The sequence below is a fragment of the Hippocampus zosterae genome, chromosome 11 (genome assembly GCF_025434085.1).
Source record: "Hippocampus zosterae strain Florida chromosome 11, ASM2543408v3, whole genome shotgun sequence".
In the NCBI taxonomy this organism is placed as follows: Eukaryota; Metazoa; Chordata; class Actinopteri; order Syngnathiformes; family Syngnathidae; genus Hippocampus; species Hippocampus zosterae.
The window spans coordinates 17,219,452-17,238,359 of NC_067461.1; the positions used below are offsets into that span (position 1 = coordinate 17,219,452).

The 18,908-nt window shown below is 40.0% G+C and overlaps 1 protein-coding gene across 2 annotated transcripts in view; it reads right to left on the reverse strand.

Moving 5' to 3' along the window:
• The window catches only part of LOC127610320 (adhesion G protein-coupled receptor A1), a 147,956-nt gene extending 130,299 nt beyond the window's left edge, over nucleotides 1–17,657 (reverse strand). For both annotated transcript variants that reach the window (XM_052080299.1, XM_052080298.1), the window contains exons 1-2: nucleotides 17,009–17,657; nucleotides 4,401–4,472 (exon numbers count right to left, since the gene is read on the reverse strand). In XM_052080299.1, coding sequence (XP_051936259.1) covers nucleotides 4,401–4,472; nucleotides 17,009–17,226 — 290 coding nt within the window. In that variant the 5' untranslated portion in view covers nucleotides 17,227–17,657. The remainder of the gene's footprint in view (nucleotides 1–4,400; nucleotides 4,473–17,008) is intronic.
• Between the last annotated feature and the right edge of the window lie 1,251 nt (nucleotides 17,658–18,908).

Consider the following 18,908-nt stretch of genomic DNA (forward strand, 5'->3'; position numbering starts at 1 on the left):
GACTCGATTGTCACCAAGTATCGCAACTATTATTTTTCTGTGAATTTCAGGTGACAAAAACAAAACTAGATCATCACTTGCAAATATCAGTACTTGGGAGTGTGGGAGATTCAATGAAGTACCTCCAACTCCGTATGCGTCTGCCAGAGGATCATAGTAGGAGTAAAGTCTCTCATATTCAGCGAGACACGGGGCGGAAATTCACATCCAGTCAGAAATTTTAAAGTCAGACAGAAATAAATCCATCAGTGCACTAAACAATCGGTAACAACTGCTATCTAAACAATGTGGGCTTTCGAACAAAATACAAAACCTGATGCATTAAAAAAAAAAAAAGGAACAATGGAGGTGAGATCACTTTTCTATGGTCAGGGCAAGGCAAGTCCTGCCACTAACGCTCATCAACACACATAATTCAGATGATAGCTCATCAGCAAGCTCTGTCGAAGTGTGATAACAAATTTGATAATCTGATGAGGTGTGTGAAAGAAGGAAAGAGTGAAAGATCTTTCGCCGATCTAGTGACTAAGGTCATATTACCAAATGATATCACTAAGCTTACATCCATTCATTCTAGTTAATATTCAATGATATTATACACGACTTAAGTGTTTAAAAATTAAACAACATGACTTAGGTAAGTCCTGGTTATAATAATAAAAAAAAGAAATAAAAGTAATCGTAAGGTGTAAAAATTGCTGTGATAAAAATGTTCAAAAATATTTTTTTGTCTTTTTTTTAATGAAAAGAATTCTATTTAATGTCCTTACAGCAGTTTTTAGAATTCTGACAAAACAAATTTGAAATTGCTTAGCTGTCAGTTGATTAAAGGTTTTGCTGTGGTGTCGTTTAAGTGGCGGTATCGAGGTACAGATGCAAGTACAGTATCAAAGTGAAAATGTTAGTATCTACTTGCGACCATCACCGAGATGGACTAGCTTGCACCCCCATGAAAAGCATGTTGGGTAGAGTCTATTGAGAACCACAGTTGGACACCCCGGGTTTGGCTCATAATCTGTGCTGTAGTTGATGAAGGTATTTGATGTTTCTTGATGGGCTTCAGTTGAGGGGGCTCAAGTTCTCCCACAACAAACTAATATTGTTGCTAAAGCATATCATTAGCAACTTGTTCATTGCTTTGGGGCACAATATTCCTGAAACATAAAAAGGCGTTTGCCGAATTGTTACACCAAATGGAAGCGTAAAGCTGCGCAATGAGTCTTTTCGGGATAAAATTGGGCAGCAGTGGATAATTGATGGGGAACTAAGTGGGCCACCCATCCTTAATTGATCTTAAATGGGAAAAAAATATGTTAATATTTTTCATGATACCTTTGTTCATAAAATGTATACTTAGTGCACAAGCAGCACATACTCTACCTGTACTACGACTGAAAAACGAGCTACCGTATTTTTCGGATTATACGTCGCTCCGGATTATAAAACACACCAGCCAAAAAACTCATAATTAAGAAGGAAAAAACATATATAAGTCGCACTGGAGTATAAGTCACATTATTGGGGAAATTTATTTGATAAAATCCAACACCAAAAACATACATGTCAACTTGAAAGGCAATTTAAAATAAAAATAAAATTGAGAACAAGAGGCTGAATAAGTGTGCGGTATACTAACGTTACATGATTGACATGCCTGGTAATGTCAGTCACGATGTAACATATTAAGAGTTATTCAGATACGTCTAGCATAAAGAACATGCTAACAAGTTTACCAAACTATTAGTTTCTAGTGATGTGTCGTTCGCGAACGATCCGGCTCCCAGAGCCGGCTCTTTGAAGTGAACGATGGGAGCCGGCTCCCACCTCATTGGGAGCTGGCTCCTCATTGGGAGCCGGAACGGGAGGGTTATAGTGATGTGTCGTTCGTGAACGAGCCGGCTCTTAGAGCCGCCTTTTTTGTTTCTCCAGTTGTTTCCCCCCCCCCCCCCCCTTCGGTTAAAGCCGCACGTGATTGGTCAAGATCTAGTAGACGGGGGGGGGGGAGGTTCACACACACACACACACACACGCGCGCACACACGCACACACACACACACACGCGCACACACACGCACACGCTACAGTTTAGAGAGGGGGGAGGGGTTAGAGGAGAAGAGACACAGCAGCGCGCGAACGAGACAGACGAGGAGACGACAGAGCTAGTTAGCAAAAAAAGAACACGGTGGAAAGCGAAAAGGTGAGAAATGGATAGAAAACGCAGTGAAATTTGGACTCATTTCAATGTTATTGATAGTTCAAAGGCAGCGTGTAGACTCTGCAAAGTTAAAATATCCCATAAATCAGGCTCCACAAATAACCTGCACAGGCACATAAGAAAAGTCCACCCATCAGTACAATTGCGAGAGAAAAGACAAGCAAGGGAGCCAGATGTTAATGAAGGTGCTAGTGTGTCTGCAACTGTTGCTGCTGCTCCAATGTCACAACAACTGCCTAGAAGTACAACCCAGAGCTCTATCCTGTGCAAGGGTCTTCAGAAAGTGACAGCTGAGCATCAGACCAGCGTAACCACAGGGAAAGTGAAAGAGTTAGTGGATGCTCTCTGTGCATCCATGGACAGAAAATTCCACAGAATGGAATGGAACACTGTTCTGTCAGAAACCACCATTCTTGACCCAAGATTCAAGAAGCTGGCCTTCACTGACAATAGAGCGGTTGATGAAGCTCTTCAAAGAATAACTGCAGCAGCAGCAAGAGCCAGCCAGACAACTGCACTGCCAGGAGGCGAAGAGGGAGCAGAGCAACAACAAGAAGAGCCACAAGCATCTGCTGTTTGGAGGTTCTTTGAAGAACGAGTAACTGGAAGCACTACAAGACGGAATCCTTCATCAGATGCAATTCTGGAAGTGAGATCCTATCTTGAGGAGCCCCTTTTCCAGAGAAGTGCAGAGCCTTTGAGCTGGTGGGAGGCCAAGGATTCACTGTACCCACGTCTTACACATGTGATGACACGGAGGCTGTGTGTTGTCGCAACATCTGTGCCCTCAGAAAGAATCTTTTCCAAAACAGGGCAAATGTTAACAGAAAGGAGAAACAGGATCAACCCCTCAAAGCTGAGGCACTTGGTTTTTCTTAATGCCAATCTTCACTAAAGACATATTAAAACTTTTACCTGGATGCTGCTTTTTTCTTTTTGTTTTACAAATTTTAAGTTATAATTTGTTGTGTTGTATTCAATGCTTACTTGTTGTTTTACTGTAAACAGTTAAAAGCTTATAAATATAAATATTCAGAGATTGGAACTTTTTGTTGACCTTGTTTTGAGGTGGGTCTTTGTACTTTGTTTTTATTTTTGTAGCACTCCATGTTGTACTCCATGTTGAGTATAAATAAATATTTGATATACTCTCTATTTTTTGCATTAGTAATTCATTTTACACATAATATTACGTTATTTTTGGTAGTAAATTAATTTAAGCAACAAAAAAACTGAGGAGCCATTGGGAGCCATAAGAGCCGGCTCTTTTTAGGGAGCCGATCCAAAAGAGCCAGCTCTCCAAAAGGAGCCGGAATTCCCATCACTATTAGTTTCACTACAAATCACTAAATCCAATGAAATATTCTTCCTCTGTGTCACTTTTAAAGAACTCCCCAAACTTGGGACGTAGACGATGCACCACTTCCTCTTCTACAGTACGTCGCTACACATCAGACTGATTGTAAAGTGTCCTTGAGTGTTTTGAAAGCCGTTCATAAATGAAATGTATTATTATTATTATTATCATCGATTTATCAACACAGACCGAGGGCGCCCTCTTGTGGTTCAATGTGAAATGACATAATCATGCGTTAATAATTTCACACATAAGTCGCTCCAGAGTACAAGTCGCATCCCCGGTCAAACTATGAAAAAAAACTGCGACTTATAGTCCGGAAAATACGATAACTTAAAGGACAGTAAAATACATTGCTGTGTTTCCCCGTTATCAACAAGTGTCACCCTCCAACCAGGTAGAGAGGCCGTTCTTGAAGAGCCATGCACAAGTGAAAGCAATCAATTGCTGACTTCAGGGGGCAGGCATGAGTAGTAGCCCGGTCACCATAGATCTGATCATCAGCCTGAGACTGTGAATCCTCTTGGGACATTACATAAAGTGTCATATTCATTGACAAGGTTTGCACACTGTCAGAGCTCCCACACTCTGTGCTAGATTAGACCTTTATATTACGCCTTATATTATCTATTTGAAGACATTTATTGTAGCAATTGAGGTTAAGTAACCGGTCTATAAGGTGAAAACTACTGGCAATCCCCTTGCAAGTTGGATTTGTAATTCCCACTCTGTCTTCCTTTTCACTTTCTACAGCTCCAGTACCATGACAGCAATAGTGGGACTCAGGGGAGAACAAAACAATAAAGTGAGGTTGATTTAAGTACTTACAGTTTTTCCAGAGATGCCAAGCCATAGAAGGATCCGTTCCTCAGCACAGTGATCTTGTTGTTACTCAGATTTCTGTTCAAGGGCAAACTACGATTAGAAATGAGGTGAGAATAAACAGTGCACAAGTACGATCACGTCATAAAAACTAGAGTTGCATCTTGAAAACATAAAATAAATATCATTTTAGTGTGAATAATGAATACGTTTCAAGCTTGGGATGCAAGGTTTAAGGTTTAAGAAATATGTAACTCATGGGAAGACAGCATATTGTATTTTCTTTTTGTTGTTGTTAGTTTTGTGGACTGCGGCGAGAGCTCTGCTGGAAAAGTACTATTAGATTTTGAATATTGTAATGCCATCTCGAAAAAGTCGCTATACTAACTCATCTGCATCTTGGAACCAGTGGGGATGCAGTGAGGCAATTGTCACGAACCATTTTCACATCTTTTATTCATGCTCAGTACTGTTACATTTTTGGCAGGAGGTCTAACAGATTTTGCAACAAATATTTCCAAGACAAAGTCCATTTACCATAACTTTGTTTCCTTATATTTTGGGGCTTTTTCTTCCAATGATAAATTTGGTACCTGTTTCAAATTCTTAGTGTCACCAGTAGGAAAGCCATTGCAAGGGGGTAGTTAAAATTAGAAAGACCTACGAGAGATGAACGGATTGAAATTGTTGACATTTTTAAAACGGAAAAAATTACTCTTGCAGTAAGATGTGTTGACATTAGGAAAATGGACGAGGTATATTCCACTGGTTGGACAGTCTTTTCTGATGTTAAATTGAGAATCTAACACTTTAAAATCCAACTCAACATTTTGAGACACATTTTGAGCAACTGAAAGAGGAACAAGATTTAAGTTTCCAACATCCAGTATCACTGACGCCTATACTGAAATTGGAATCTCCCGATCACAGTGCGCTGTCACTGGCAAAAGTACAGGTATATTTTTACGAACAATATTCCACTGAGAATAGCAAATGCTCCTTTCAAGTTTTCAAATGCAATTCCTGTTTCTGAATGTTTATCTGGAAAAGCTCATGGTTCATCCCTGAGTCATCCCACCATTAACTTCCTGAAAGATACCAGGCATGTTAAAATTGTTGTTTTGTGACTCCTTATTAGATTCTAGTACAATGAATTTGTAGGTTCTTCATGAAAGAACACTGAAAATGCAAATTATTGCTGTTGACATGATGCCCTCGCACAGCATAAGCGCCAGGACAGACTCAAGCTTGTGTCAGCTAAATCACATCGGCATGCAACACACCATTTACATGTGGGACTTCCTCAAAGTCTTACTTTTCATAAGATGATAATATTTTGGGGGTTGTCAAATGGAATGTATTTAAAAAGTAAGCTTCTGAAAGAGAAACATTCTGTTATTTGAAATGCATACCGTATGTATTTAAGATGACAATAATGTTTACTGTCTGCGCAAAAAGGGAATGATCGGACATTATGATCAGTAGGTTCGGATCATTCGTGTGCAGCAAGATGTTTGATCGACTAATTGACGGCTGTTGTCTGCTAGTCGCGTGTGTTATTTTAGATTGCATTTGAATTTCTAATCGAGAGGAACTTTACATGTTACAACGTACACCACAGAATAGAGAGAGTTACTGGATGATTGCTGTGATTCGTGCAGATGTAATCAAGTCGTTATTATTATGGATAGGCGCAATTTAAAAAAAAACAATGAAATATTGATGAATATTTTAAGAGCCTCGTGAGTTCTGAGTTGAGCATTCCACCGTTGAGATGATGATTACAGCTAAAAAAGGATTGGTTTCTGTAACTTTTATTAGGGTTTTCATTTGGGTTGATACTTTATGAAAACACTGCGACGTTTCGGCGCATGACAGCTCGTCGACAACAACTTTTCAACGCATGACAGGAGCAACACTCACACATATAAACACCCCACTATCCCCTCAGTTATTTTTGGGCAAGTGATGACCGCCGTCAATGCATATTCACAAGCTAAATTTTGTTCCCAGCACGTCCTTGTTTAAGAGTCACATATGAATGTTGTGAGATCATGAGACAGATTGTTCTGTCATTGGGTTTCGTTCTTCCTGTTCCCCAGAAAACCTCCACCTCCCTTTTTGGACATCTCTCACAGGGACAGGCAGCCTCTGTTTGAGGAAACTCAAGCGTGTCATGCATTGTGTATGTTTTTGTGTGTATCGGTTTGCCGGCCCCTACGTGCCTAACTCGGGCATCTGCCTAATGTCCAGGAAATGAATGGAATAACATAACTGATCATTATGTCAACAGACCCACTTCTGAGTATCTGTCCAACTCATTATTTACATTGTCAATTATGTTCTCTGTACATAAACTGCAAAGAATTCAGGATTATAGGATTCCGTGGACTGCCACGAATAGGGACAAGAATAAGGAATAATCACGAGTATTCAAGCACAAGTTATACTTACCGCAAACAACAAAGACACACTACTCAATGACAAGTGTCTCATTTTAATATGTAAATTTTACTGTGACTATTGTCCATTCATTTTCGATGCTACATTTTCAGCTCAGGATCACCGTCATGACCATTCAGTATGTGGACTACCCCCTGGACTGGTCACCAGTTCATCACAGAGCAAAGAGCAGCAGCTGTATGATCATCTCTGTGAACCACGACACATAAACCATGTTTTACTATGGTGTCAGTGAGGATTTAGTTTTTGATTCACTGCTAATAGAATAAAGTCGATGCAGTATTCGGACACTGTGTTAAAAACAGCCATTGTACTGTACATGCAGTGGTTATATGGCAACCATGTCAACAACAATCACTTCCATGACCCTGGTCAAATCATTCGACTCCATCCTTACACTAACCAAAAAGTGGTGCACGGACCGATCCACAAATATTACTGACTGAAAGTGTGGTGAGAGTTTTAAACTTCATTAAGGTAAGATTTAACTCTTATGATGAATACATTTTAATCAAATCATTATTTTAGTAGTCCAGTGGTTAGCGAGTCATCCTCACAGTGCAGAGGTGCAGGGTTCGATTGTGTGGTGTTTGCCCGTTCTCCCCAGGCCTGCACGGGTTTTCTCCAGGTACTCCGGTTTCCTCCCACTGATGTGGTTCTGTTTGTGACCAACAGGTGGCACTGTCGGGCTCTGCCTGCAGCTGCACACCTGTTGGTCATTGTGTCGTTAGTTGTCACTTTAAAAGACTTGATGCCCGACCACTGAGTGTCGGGTCATTGTTGCTGTCGCTGTTTCTGTTAGTGTTTTGCTTCTGCCATCGTTTTTCGTTTGTTACTTTGGATTCTTGTTGTTTCCAGGAATTTGTTTGATCTGGATTTAGTTTTCTCCGCATTTTGTTAATACAATTTGTCAAGTTCACCCTGCTCCTCACCTCCTGCCTTCTTTTTGGGGTCCTCCAATACTGACACCCACATTCCAAAAACATGCATGGCAGGCTGATTGAACACTCTCAATTGTCCCTAGGTGTGAGGATGAATATTCATCTCTATGTGCCCTACGATTGGCTGGCAACCGGTTCATGGTGTCCCCCGCCTACTGCCTTAAGACGGCTGGGATAGGCTCCACCACCCCCCGCAACCCTTGTGAGGATAAAGAGGCTCGGAAAATGAATGAAGGAATGATTTTAGTCGTTTATTTTATTTTTATGTTTGATGAACTGTTGGGCCTATTATAATGCTTTAAATTCATTCATTCATTCATTCATCTTCCGAGCCGCTTGATCCTCACTAAGGTCGCGGGGGGTGCTGGAGCCTATCCCAGCTGTCTTCGGGTAGTAGGCGGAGGACACCCTGAATCGGTTGCCAGCCAATCGCAGTGCACACAGAAACGAACAACCATTCGCACTCACACTCACACCTAGGGACAATTTAGAGTGTTCAATCAGCCTGCCACGCATGTTTTTGGAATGTGGGAGGAAACCGGAGCACCCGGAGAAAACCCACGCAGGCCCGGGGAGAACATGCAAACTCCACACAGGGAGGCCGGAGCTGGAATCGAACCCGGCACATCTGCACTGTGAAGCCAACGTGCTAACCACTGGACTACCGGGCCGCCTGCTTTAAATTAAAGTTGGTAATTTTATTTAATTTTTATTTATAAAAATGTCATCTGTGCTGTATGTGTAACATACAGGCAGGATGAATTCAAAACAAAAATGTTTATTTTCCAAGAATGAAACAAAAAAGCATGTGGATTCAAAAATAGCAAATTAATAAAAGTCCAAAACAATCACACAAAACTAGCGTGTGGAAGGAGACGTGACAACCAACGGAAACTACCAACAAAAGCAATGATCCGACAAAGACTAAAAGGAAACAGGGAACGAAATAAAAGCAAATAGACGAGACAAAAAGGAACACCTGGACAAAACACAAAGGCGAGGATGGAGCTGATTAGGTAACACAGAGAGCCAGGATGATCAAAACGGGGGGAAACCAAATTTATCAAGGAAAACACAAAAAGTCACACGAGGAAACAAGACATAACATGACACCAAATGTTGTCCAAACAGCAAAAACACAATCGTGACAATTCTTAATTTAGACAGGAGCTCAGAGTACAACAACAGCCGGGTGTCACACTGTGTGGTCGGACTGAAATGTAGCTAATCTAGACTAGAGCCCTGGCGGCCATGCACCGGAGACACCCAGCTGTATTATTTCACGAGAGCAAAAAAAAAACAAAAACAAAACAGCAACCCGCACTATCCACACCACCAATCATGAGGACCAAGTAGAGGAGAGATCACAATGTTAACTATTACAAACATTTGGATCCGCAGGCCTCAAGGTTTTGAGACACTTTTCTTCAACTGGCCAAATGCTGTGTTGTTTTAGAAGATAAAGTTAAAAGGCACAGCCAATGAAAACAACATATTTTATATCAACCAACACTGAACTTCGATGGGAAACTGACACTGCTTCAGGGGTTACCTATGAGAATGTGTTGCCAGACTCTCACAGCCTGTATATGATAGTGAGGCCCATCTGCCTGGGATGCGACTATCAAAACTGAGAAGGAAATTCCCAAGTTGTTTATTCAAGTGGTGGAGAATGAGGCGAAGGGGAATTTAGCAGAACAAGGTGACTTCTTTTGGACTGATTAATCTCATTCTGCATTGCTTCAATAATAAGTATTCCCCTCTAACTTTGAACGTTATGTACCTCTATCGCACTGAGCTGCAACCAAATGTTCCCAAAATGGTCACCGGACGTTCACCAACAGTTTTGAGCAAGGAAATTTTGAGCATGATCAAAATTCCAATCAAAAATGTAAAAAAATGTAACTTCGCAACTGTGTTGAGAAGGTTCTACTTGATCTACCTTTATTCCAACAATTGACTTTTCAAGGTTACAATTTGGACAGTGACATCAGAATAAAATGCCCGCTCAGTTACCACCTTACTAATTTTTTTTCATTTCGACGAGTTTATGATTGTGATCTAAAGATGTTTTTCATACGAATAATATCTCTGTCTTTCTATAATTATTAATAGGCTACTAGGCAGAGCTTCCGTTGGTACGGGGACCTCTTGCACAGAAAATATAAGCGATATGCTGTCACTATTTCAATACTTCGGAGGGTGAATGTATTAAAACACAGATAACATTGCAAAATGAATCTCCCTCCCTGTGTGTCAATCATCAGTACATTAGAATTATTTTACTGTAGCTCAATATCTAAAATACTGTACAAAGATACTCTAAAACAAGGAAACAACAGATGGGGAGCCACTTGAATGTAAATTATTCACACCCACTGAGAATGGTTGTTTAAAGTGCACTCCAAAGAGCACAATTATTGTTTGTGCTCAGCCAAGTCTGCCTTTTGAAGGCACAGTATATTAAGAGACAAACTCCTATGCCGCGTAATTTTCTGTATAAATGGATGTTACTGTGTGGTTTTTACCCTTCGAGAAGATTTATATGCAAGAGAAATGCAGTAATGTAATGTAAGAAAATGTTTTTTTTTATAAAGTCAACAGAAGTCTGATCTTTCCTGGTAGCATTTTTACGTTTTTTTTTAAATGATTTTATTTTATTTTCCATGTAACACTTATTTTCAGTTGGATCAGTGTTGTGATGTGATCCAATTGGCCTGGCTTTGCTCCATAGTGTCCTCCATTTTCATTCATGACTTTACGATGGGTCAATTGGCCAAGCTGACCTAGGTATTTTTTCCCCTAGAGAATTAACCAAACATTAATTATTTATTGTAAATAGTTTTGAAAAAATAGGATGATGTCAGATTGAAGATTTTGATCGAATTCGGAAAAACTACAACAAGAAATAATTGAGTCCAACATTTGCACTTTGCAATAAATTATATTTCCAAACATTCATGGCGCTCTGCAGAACAATATGACACAAAATAATCCTCTAAAGTCAAAAGCCCCCGGATGTTGAGGAACATAATTTTTCTGGGAATTTTGAAACGTTGCGAATACAACACCGCCACTTAATCCCTGTTTCGAGCGGGGAATGTATTTGGTCAGCTGCTAGTTACCAGTTAGCACCGAGCTAAGTTGTTATAGCTCTCACAGGGGTCTGCACGGGGGCTCCCAGACCCCTTTGAGAGTGAAGAACCCAGTGTATGCCCGTCTTGTTACTTGGGGTGACTCCAGGTCACTTGCTCGTTAGACGTGAGGCATATTTTATTTAGCAACTCATCATCGGTTTTATTACTGGTTCATTTTCCAGCAAGATGCGTCAAGAGAGAGTTGAGTTAGAATGAGTCATGAGAAAAGACGCAACTGCACACTCTCCTGCCCTTTTGGTTATTTTCGATAGAAGACAGCCGAAAAACACAACTAAACCATAACTGTAAATGTCATCCTACAGCCTCTGAAGACAGGTGAGAACAACATTCAAGGGATACATTATTCATCAAATACAACACCGCCCACCCTGGCGAGAGGATGTTCGCTATAGCCGGCGACATCCTCAGATCAAAGAGGGTTGCCTTAGCCAGCGCCAACTTCCAAAAGCTGGTGTTCCTCAAGGGGAACATCACCTTGTTAGGATACCCCGGCTACAAGAGGCAGTTTGGAGAGAACCAGGGTGATTTCAACTGCAAAAAAATGTGTAGAGCTCAGTTTCCATAATCTCTTTGAGTGCACACCTCTTAGCCCACAGTTTTCATCATGGAAGTCGGATACAATGAGTTACACCTGATAATCTATTTACAGAAGCCATACGATCGTAAATGGCCCTTGGGCTCAGCTATTCTAACATTTTTCTGAACAATTTCTGTCCCGAGGATCCCAGCATTCTGATAGTCATGCTTCATGTCTCTAATGACGCTTTGTCTGCTGCTCCTGATCCGCCTTTCCATCTTTACTCAATCCGACCATCTCTTGCAAAACCTGTTGTTTTTCTTCCCGCGGACAAGCTGTGTTCCCTTGCATTAGGTCCACAAGGCAAGCTGTTAGCTCCAACAGTATAAGCGATGATGAAACAAAACTTGGGGCAATTATCCACTCTAACCATTGCAGCCTTTCCTTACCATCTGTTTATTCTCTGCCGTTTAACTCACTGACCACAAACATGTTTGTGATATAGTCTAGATGAAAATATATTATTTTTAATAATAGACCAAAAAAAATCAAATCAAACAGTATACATTTGCCAATTAGTTATAACTAGGTAATGTAAAATTGCATCGGACAGCCAGTGTTGGGGCACATAGGCCCTTAGCCCTTGTGTGTTCACATTTAATTCTTACATAATGTGAGAGGGCCTCCTGCAGGGCACCAAAATGTGTACTTGGGTGCCATACCCAAAATGCCAGGAAAACTGTTGAATTTGAAACCTCCACAATGAAGTACTACATAAGTCTTTTTCAGTGATTCCCTTCAAAAATATATACCGTATCTTCCGCACTAAAAGGTGCACTGGATTATTAAGCGCACCTTCAATGAATGGGCTATTTAAAAAAAATGTTAATATATTGCACGCACTAGACTATAAGGCACACTCTACAATGCATCCACTAGATGGAGCTACAGCCCTTCACTTGATGACCAAAAAACGTAAATTAACGATTACTTCAATGAAACTACGAAAATTGAAAACAGTTATGCATCAAAATAGAAAATCAGAAAATAAATTCGATAGCCCCCCCGACATAATTTATTTTGGCATTTCCTTGAGCGTAGCTCCAACAGAACAATCAGATGTCAGTAAATTGTAAGAGACTGGACTGTCTCAGAAGTGTTTATTTATTCCATTGTTGTGTACTGTATTCACAAACGAGGAAATCACAAAAGAAATTCTGAAGGGGGGCAATAGAATTTATTTTGTGATTTCCTCACTTGATTTTCTGTTTGATGCATTATTTTCCATTTTCGTAGTTTCGATGAAGGAATCGTTAATTTAAGTTTTTCAGAGACGGTCATGAACGGTCAGTATGTCTGCCTCTACAAGGGAGAGCTATTGGCTATATTTAATTGATTTAAGGATCAAGCGATTGATTTGTTGATTCTATTTTTTGTTTTTCACCCATGTGCCACTTGCCCTGAATTACTTTGACATCAATCAATTATAAGATCCACGCCATCGACCGAAATATTGAAAAAAAAAATATTAATATGCTCACTCTGAGCTGGTATTTATTTGTTTCTTCTTTTTTGCATCCCTTGCTGCCACCAAGGCCACTTTAGTAAATAAACACTAACAAAAGAACTCCAACTGAAATTGAAAAAATAATTCTAATATAATAAAAATGAAAATGTTTTAACAAAACAAAAAGTAAATGAAACTACATTCTATTTTTGTTGAATTTTTACGATACAACACTTATGACAACTCATTGAAAAAAAAATAAAGCTAATACTAAAACTGAGTGTTTTTGAAAAATCTAAAACTAAAAAAAAAACGCACAGAGCGGCCCTGAAAACGAATTAACACTATCTACATAAAAAAAACATAATTCAAAATGAAATAAAACTGCCTATAATTAATTCCTGTAATAAACAAACTGTAATAATCCTTGCTGCCCCACACAACCATAGCTGGTGACTGTCTTCTCGGTGGAATTGAAAATGTAATATTGCAATCTCACATCACCAATATTTCTACAGAAAATAAGAAAAAGCAACTATAAACAAAAGTGGCAGCGGTTTCACCACTTGAATGGGATGTTGCATTTGAGTGGTCGCTGAGGAAATTTTTTGACAAGCAGTTCATTGTCCATGTGGGTTGTAATAACAGGGGAATATGACATGAATAGAACATTTGGGGAAAACATTTGTGAGATTTGTAGAGCTGACTATGGTTGACATTGGTATGTGCACACTTCCCTGTATATATGTGTTTATTTGCACAGCACATCTAAACAAAAGAGTGAGCGGGGAGGCCACTTCAGCCTGACAAAGGTCACATTTCCTAGCGCAGGAAAACTGCTTCCTGGCCCTCCAGAGCAGCTCACTGAGGAATAAGGCTGAATCATGATGCAACTCGAAAGGGTGCCTATACAAATGAGATTTCATCGGCCGTCAACCCTCCTTGGGCCGTCATTCTGACAGTTCTCAAACTTTATTGTGTTGTTACTCTGTTTACGTTGATTAATGACGTTGCCGGCCTTTTAACTTTCCCTGTGTTTGAATGTATATTATTCCCATGCCGCCATTTTACTGTATTGAAAAATAACAATAATATAAATGTAATAAACAATAATAAGTCATTTTTCCTGCGCCAGGTCGTCATAGTAACCACTTTGCAGTGGTGACATTGATTTTTGAAAATAACACCATGGTCAGAAAAAATAATAATTATTATACAGTTGAGGAAGCATTCCATAGGTTTCAAAATATTGACGAGGCTGAGTCTAAGGATGATTGAGATGGCGAGTCCGAGCAAGAGCAGACTCTTTCTTCCCAGTGAAGAACAGCCGCACAGCAACACACGTCAAGGTATTCTCAGCTTCGAGTAAAATATTGACTATTCGATGTTCAACGGGGGGCAATAAACTCCGTCTGAAGTTACACCACATAAACTGCACCCGTGTCACACACAGGGGGACGGACAATACTGACCAAGTTTGGTGATGATGGACAGTTTAAACCAGGAGATGAGAATCATCATACAGAGGGCGAGAGGGAGGGAAGAGGGGCACACGCAGAATGAGCGAAGGACACACGCAGCTGCTGCTGCTTAGACAAGCACACACGCAAGAAATAAACTTCTGTGTAAGCTGTCATGAATGAACAGTGCACATACTGTATATTGTCTTTTATAACATTACGTGACCGTATTTATAATTTCAAAAGTACCAGTGGATAAAATAACACAACATGTTGAAAAATATCATTGGGAATATACACAGCACATTGTCATGTAATGCATCATTGCATAACTTTCGTCATGTGCGGGACTGAGTGTTTTTTGATTTTTTTTTTCCACACAACACATCCATCCACATTCTGAACCGTTTAACCTTACAACGGCCATGCATGGACAAACTCATGCATAACAACACAGACGTTGATGCAGTTACCACACGCACGCACACAACACAATGCAAACACAACATACGCTTCTGTTGTAGCATATACTTATTTTTCATTAAAGCACAGTTGCAGCACAATGTGAATTTTACTATTTTTAATTTGTTGCTGATTTGTAAATGTTGTCGGCTGTCAGTTTAAAAACAAATAAAATAAAATACCTAGGCTTTCCACATCCTTTTCAGTCTATATTTTGTTTATTTTTTTCTTTTACAAAATGCAAAGTTTTCACTAAACCCATAGCATAGTTATGTTTTTGGTTAGATTACATTTGGTTTTGTTCCCTGTGCCCTTTTTTGTCTCCACCTGTTCTCGTCATCCGTGTCTCTTGTGTTTAACCAATCAGCTCCCTCAATGTGACCGACCCCTTGTGTCTTTTCCAGGTGTTTCTTGTTGTCTCATCACTTTGCTTGTACTTAGTTCCCTGGTGTTCTGTCAGTCTTTGTTGGATCAATGTGAGTGTCTGTGTGCTCCTGTCATGCTTTGTTTCTGTCCTAGGTTTTTGCTACTTTGTTTCCTTGTTGTTTTAAGTACTTTGTTTGAGTACTTCAATTAGTTGTTTTGTTTTGTTTTTCACCCAGTGTGCTCCTGTTTGTATTTTTGTTAAATACATCTTGGTCAGTCCTCCCTGCCTCTCTGCTTTGTGGGGTCTTCCAACTACCATCAGCTCCATCACCGTAAATATTGGAAATGTTACCGGGGGGAATCAGATTGTGTATCCCGAGAAACATTGGATAATTAATGATGGCAGAATGTCCGTGATTGTTTGCAGCCATGTCTTATTTTGCGAATCCCATCAATGACATCCATGATCAATTGACAAATTATGACATTTAAGCCGATCACCAATTTCGCAGAAAATGTGCAATATCTGCTGATCTGAACCAGCTAATCAGAACTCTGTAGTCTACTTTCCATACTTGCTATTCAAAATTTGTTCATCTACCAATTAAGTTACTTCCACGTCCCCAAACATACTGTATATTTCCCAGCATTAGTTACTTTTTGCTTCCTTTATCTGTAAAGATGCACCACTTTAAAAATCGAATTTCCTCAGTACCTGGAAGCTGCAAAAAGCACCACATTGACAAATGCAAATACAGAACACAACCCTTAAACATTCCCTACTTAAAGGAAGAAAAGCTCCTTCTGACTGCACACAAGAAAACTCCAAACTAAATAAATTACTGTAAGCAAAATGGTAGTATTAATCAACTGAAACCGCAGTGCAGACTGAGTGCTTGGCTGTAATTTGTCAATAGCCATTTTCATATATACGGTACTTTCACACTCTGAAGGCACTCCTCAAATCTCCAAGAAATTAAACTGTCTATTACTGCAGCAGTCAGTCAGTAGTTGGACAGTGAGTCAGTGCACCTGCAGCGAGGCAAGGAACATTATCAACCCCCCACACCAAGCGTATGAAGTGCTATTTCATCAACGGGAGAGCACACAGGACTATTAAGGAAGGGTTCTCAGAATTGCATTCAAAAGGCAACGTCCAAATTTGAATAACTTTCAGAATGATGCAGAAAAAAGGGTATTAACTGACAAAGGTGACTGGGAGTTTGCTGCTATGGGGGTGCCTGCCATTTTGTTTGAGATTTTATATTAAAGTCGCTAAATTATAAAGATAATGAAAATTGCTATCAGCATTGTAGTAGCATTTGGAGAAAAGAACAATGATCGATGCATTTGTTTGTAAAAAAAAAATGAAATAAGCACAGTGAAAAATAATATCTATTTGCAATTTGTTTATTTTTCCTATAAAAGTGTATCACTGTACCTTTAAGGCTTTCTACTGTGGCTGGGTGTCAAACGGATTGAAATTGATCACGTATCATTCGGTGCATCGCTGACTTTTTCAAACATATTTATAAAAAAAATCATACATGGAGTACAGTACTGTATATTCCTCTATGTGACTCATTGTTGTGTTGCAGCTTCTCACGGACTGTTTACAGACTATATACATATTTTTTTAACCTGTATACGTTAATGAGTCGCTACTTCGCGGATGTAACGTTTATCGCAGGTGGTTTTGGTCCCCCTTGACCGCGAGAAACGAGGAATTACTGTACTTACAGTGAGAAAGTTCTGTTAGGTAAGAAGCTTGGGTGAAGTGTCTCCATCAGGTCCACATCATCACACACAACTTTGACTCGGACGTGCTGCCTGCTGAGGTCTTTGGACCTCTCAGCCAAACACTGACAGCTGTCCACGATCAGGTCCGGACAGTTTCTGTTGGCATCGGTGGACCACCACAGCCCGACCATGGCGCATAGTAAAGTCAAAATCCTCATGATGGACTGTGCTTGTTCTCACGCTCATCCGTCAAGTGATGTCCTCCCAACTTTTAGTCCAGGTCCAAACCATTTCACATGGGCTCGGTTTCAAGTCCAGCCTGTGAAGCCGCACTCACGCCGTCATATCCACAAGCAGCAAATTACTGGCGCAGCTTTTTTTGGTCAAGCGTAAATCTGTGGGTGACTTGCGTTCCATTCTTCCCAGATTCAACTTCTAATGTTCTTTTTTTGCCGTGCCATCGAACGACGCGCTCCAAAAGTCGAGACAAACTTTGCTGCACATCAACTCTCGCAGTTTAATAACACATTTTAAGTGAACGCATCTTCTCTAACTATCCTTTAAATAGTTTTGTCAGAGCTGCGACCGGCCGCTGCCACCAGTGTTGGACTTGTTGCCTTTCGCGTGCACAAAGTCCCTCCTGGTCGATCCTACTGGTCTTCCGCGTGGGTTCTGAACTTTTTCGAATCCAGAAGTCACATGATATGTCATCTGTCGTCAATACGTAACAGGGTGGATGTACTGTTTACATGGACATGCTTGGAAATTGAGCCGTGGACATTGAGCTGGAACGTTTTATTCTCACCTCACACGGCTCACATGCCACATGACTGTGAGTTTTGTTTTGAGGAATAATGCAGAATTTCTCCTGATTTGCATGTCGGATTAGCAACTAAAAGACATATTTTGTTGTGGTTATTGGTGCCAAATGAGGTGCTCGCAGTAGTTATTAAATCCAAAGGTTCACATACTTTTCCCACCATCCATTTACATGTTTAACTATTGTGGTCAATAAAAAAACAACGGAAACTTACACAAATTGTGTGGCATTAATATGAAAATTGTGTTGTCTAATGTTGTGACTTAAATGAAGGTCGGATACATTTTCATGGCCCTTTACACAAAAAAATCAGGGATCCCGAAGTGTTCCCATGATTTTCCTGTTCCCTCTATCAAATCGACTGTAAATAGCAGATGAGTTTCATTTTTTCAGTTGAACGACGGAAACAAAGTTATATTGCGATCAGAATCTGTAGGAATTGGGACAATTTTTGTCCTAAATATATGGAGCTCCTCTTGTGCCAAGGTATGGCAAAAATAATTGTAAATTCTCTTCAATAATTTGCAGATAGTAAAGATTAGTAAATTAAGGGTAGAGACTAGTACTTTAAGGATACAGGTTACTAAAAAAAAGGAACAGTGTAGCAAACTGATGGTATGTTTTATTAAATTGAGGGAACAAATTATCAATGGTTATTATTCTGATCATACCTGATACCCGGGGGACTGCGTACAAATCCAGGACAGTGAAGTGTGTGTGCGTGTGACTGACTTTACACAAATTATTGACATGACAGATTGTTCTGTACACAAATCATTGCATAGCTCATGATCATTTTATTTTATTTATGTTTTTGCATTTATCAAGTGTTGTTCTTCAGAAGAGGATACAGAGATTAAACACAGCATACCTTAAAGGAGAACCTTGCCTGTCCTTTGGAACAGAATCGGATAGTTGTTTTCACCAGGGTATGATGCTTAAGCACAACTGATATCTGCGAATTCCCCCCTCATTATGTACGTTGGTCCGATCAGACAACAAAAGATAATTTAAGTCCACTCCCATCGGCCTGGCAAAAGCACAAGCAGGAGGGTCAAACTCAGGTCCTGAAGGGCCGCT